The 3,844-nt window shown below is 44.7% G+C and overlaps 1 protein-coding gene across 1 annotated transcript in view; it reads right to left on the reverse strand.

Annotated features, from left to right (window-relative positions):
• The window catches only part of FAM45A (family with sequence similarity 45 member A), a 28,160-nt gene that overhangs the window by 8,511 nt on the left and 15,805 nt on the right, over window positions 1-3,844 (reverse strand). The window contains 1 exon segment of the mRNA XM_023511683.1: window positions 1,726-1,980. Within this exon segment, the coding sequence (XP_023367451.1) occupies window positions 1,726-1,980 (255 nt within the window).

Below are 3,844 nucleotides of genomic sequence, written 5' to 3' on the forward strand. Positions count from 1 at the left end.
ACAGAATCTCACTTTGTGGGCCATAATATATTATTAAATTATTGCCAGAAACCTATGTTCAGAAACCTAATGTTGCCCAATAATTACTAGGCAACATTATTTCAAAATAATTGTAATTTTCCTTTGAGAAAAAATATGGAAATGATCAAAGTCTAAATATGCAAAATCAAATCACTGGTAAGGAACTTTTAAGATTAGAACTTTATAAACTAAAGAAAGGTTGCATTTTGGTGATAGTTGCACATAAAGGTACTTAATGCCACTGACTATACACTTAATTAAACATGGTTAAGATGATAGGCATGGTGGCTCAGGCCTGTAATCCCAGCATTTTGGGAGGCCAAGGCAAGGGATTACTTGAACTCTGTAGTTCAAGACCAGCCTGTGCAACATAGGGAGACTCCATCTCTACCTCAAATTTAAAGATTAGCTGAGTGTAGTGACATATACCTATAGTCCTAGCTACTGAGGAGAATGAGGCTCACATCAGCCCAGGAGTGTGAGACTACAGTGAGCTGTGATCACACCACTGCACTCCAGCCTGGGCCATAGAGCTTGACTCTGTCTCTAAAATTAAAAAAACAAATTTAATTTAAGGTAAAGTTTTATATCATGTGTGTTCCTCACAATTTACTTTTGTTTTTGGCTGGGGCTGGATTTGAACCCACCACCTCTGGCATAGGGGGTTGGTGCCCTACTCCTTTGAACCACAGGCACCACCCAATTTACTTTTTTTTTTAAGAGACAGAGTCTCACTTTGTCACCCTTGGTAGAGTGCTGTGACATCACATCTCACAGCAACTTCCAGCTCTCCGGCTTTGGCAGTTCTCCTGCCTCAGCCTCCTGAGCAGCTGGGACTATCGGTGCCCGCCACAATGCCAGCTATTTTTTTGTTGCAGTTTGTCCAAGGCAGGGTTCAAACCCGTCATCCTCAGTATATGGGGCCAGCGCCCTACTCACTAAGCCACAGGTGCCACCCACAGTTTAGTGTTTTTTTTAAGTTTCTTTTTTAGAGACAGAACACCACACCGTTACCCTGGGTAGAATGCTATAGCGTCACAGGTCACAGTAACCTTAAGCTCTTGGCTCAGGTGATCAATCTCCTTGTTTCAGCCTCCCAAATACCTGAGACTATGGGTGCCTGACACAACACCCAGCTATTTCTTCTTTTCTTTCTTTCTTTCTTTTTTTTTTTTTTTGAGACAGATTCTCACTTTGTCACCCTCAGCAGAGTGTCATGACATTGTATCTCATAGCAACCTCTAACTCTTGAGCTCAAGTGATTCTCTTGCCTCAGCCTCCCAAGTAGCTGGGACTACAGACACTAGCTACAATGCCTGGCTATTTTTAGAGGTGGATCTCGCTCGGACTCTGGCTGGTCTTGAACTGTGAGCTCAAGCAACCCACCGGCCTCAGCCTCCCATAGTGTTCAGATTACAGGTGTAAGCCACTGTGCCTGGCCTATTTTTCCATTTTTAGTAGAGATGGGGTCTTGCTCGTACTCAGGCTGGTCTCTAACTGCAGAGCTCAGGCAATCCACCTGCCTCGGCCTCCCAGAGTGCCCAGATTACAGGCATGAGCCAACATGCCTGACCAAAAAAAGTTTATAAAGGGTGAAAAAATTATAATGCCAAAGAAATAATAAAGGATCACTACTGTCCTCAGGGATGCACACAACCCCCTCTTAAAGCAGAACACTTCCTCCCCTTGGATCCTCTCGTCTACCTGTGCACATCTGCAGGGCTTCCAACTCGTCTGCGCTGAGGTGCACATTGGAATGAAGAATGGTCCAGTCCTGTCGATGCCACACCAGGGCAGGCAGAGTCCTGGGGAATCAAGGCAAGAATCAAGTGGCTGTTGGTCCACCCTGTGAAGACTCAGCCTGCCCCTTTTCTTCCCAAAGAGGAAATGAAGAGAGTAGGGTCATGCAGCTAATCAGAGACACAGGTAAGGCCAAGCCTCCAAAATGCTAGCAAACACCTCTGGGATTCAAACTAAAGCTATGCGATGTTTTGAACTCTGCATTTTTGGTCAGATCAGAAACAAAAAGTTCAAGGTGAAGTTTCAAAAGATCTCATGGTGGCAAGGAGGGATGCTTCTCAGGTTTTCCTCCAAAATCTCGCTCTGAAGACTGCCATAGTGAGGAAGCCTAGAGGTAAAATCCAAAGTAGCCCCTGCAAGAAATCCTTGTAGAGGTCTCCCATTTATACTCAAAATTCTAGTCAAACCTGCAAACCATGTGTGTTTGTTTTCATGTAGCACAAGTATCCCTGAGAAAACTGTGTGTTACAATGCAGGAAAATATGTTCAACTAGTCTGTGGCTTCCCCCACTGGGGTCCTGCTGTATATCTCACAAGCTTTGGACATTCCAGTTTAAGTGGCATACATATGGGGGAAAAGATGATGGGGTAGAAAAATACAGGGTTTGGGAGCCACAGAAAGCAGACGAAGTTCTAGCCCTCGCACGTAGGATCTCAGGCCATCATGATTATAGCAATGGTCATTTCTAAAGCATGTCCTATGGCAGGCATCCTCAAACTACGGCCTGCGGGCCACATGCAGCCTGCTGAGTACATTTATCCGGCCTGCCAGGTGTTTTTGCTGCCGCTGCCTGTCCTGCTTAGCAGCTGACTTGTCCCAGGGCCCGCAGTCTGGCCTTCCAACAGTCTGAGGGACAGTGAACTGGCCCCCTGTTTAAAAAGTTTGAGGACCCCTGTACTATGGGCAAGGCACTAAGCACTTGATATAAATGATTTCCAGTCCCCAAAACAAACTTATGAAGTAGGTATTATGACCTTCATGTTACAGATGAACTGAGGCTCCAAAATATTCAGTATCTTTTATGTGGTCACAGATCAAATAAGTTGCCCTCTGAGGATTTAAGCCAGGTTTTACTGTGACGCCTTTCCTTGTTTCATTATCTTACTGCATAGCCTCTGCCAGCCTCAGTTCTCTCATTCATAAAACAGGGCCATAATACTTCTTGCAGGGTTCTTGTCATGAGTATGCTTAATAATTAAGATATCTTATATAAGTCCTGCCACATAGTAAAACCAGCACAAATTCTAAGTCCCCTTCCTTTTAAAAAAGGATCTTAAGAACAAGGCAGAGTTTTGGGTGGTGCCTGTCACTCATAGGAGTAGAGTGCCAGCCCCATATGCCAGAGGTGGCGGGTTTAAACCCAGCCCCAGCCAAAAACTGTAAAAAAAAAAAAAGAAAGAAAGAAAAAGAAAAGAACAAGGTAGATTTAATAAACAAAAACTCTTTTACAAAGCTATGTTATAAAAATTAGAGAGTCTCAGACCAAGCATGGTGGCTCACACCTGTAATCCTAGCACTCTGGGAGGCCAAGGCAAGTGGATTGCTTAAGCTCACGGGTTTGAGACTAGCCTGAGAAAAAGTGAGACCCTGCCTCTAAAAATAGCTGGGCATCGTGGTGGGTGCCTATAGTCCCAGCTACTCGGGGCTGAGACAAGAGAATCACTTAAGGCTCAGCACCCGTAGCATAGTGGTTATGGTACCAGCCACGTACACCAAGGCTGGCAAGTTCAAATCCGGCCCCAGCCAGCTAAACAAAAATGACAACTGCAACAAAAGATAGCTGGGCATTGTGGTGGGCACCTGTAGTCCCAGCTACTTAGGAGGCTGAGGCAAGAGAATCACTTAAGCCTAGAAGTTTGAAGTTGCTGATAGCTGTGACACCATAACACTCTACCGAGGGCGACATAATAAGTCTCTGTCTCAAAGAAAAAAAAAAAAAAAAAGAGAGAATCACTTAAGCCCAAGAGTTTGAGGTTGCTATGAGCTGTGATGCTATGGCACTCCTACCAAGGACAACAAAGT

This window comes from Otolemur garnettii, unplaced genomic scaffold (assembly GCF_000181295.1).
Source record: "Otolemur garnettii isolate 467f Iridium unplaced genomic scaffold, OtoGar3 scaffold00021, whole genome shotgun sequence".
In the NCBI taxonomy this organism is placed as follows: domain Eukaryota; kingdom Metazoa; phylum Chordata; class Mammalia; order Primates; family Galagidae; genus Otolemur; species Otolemur garnettii.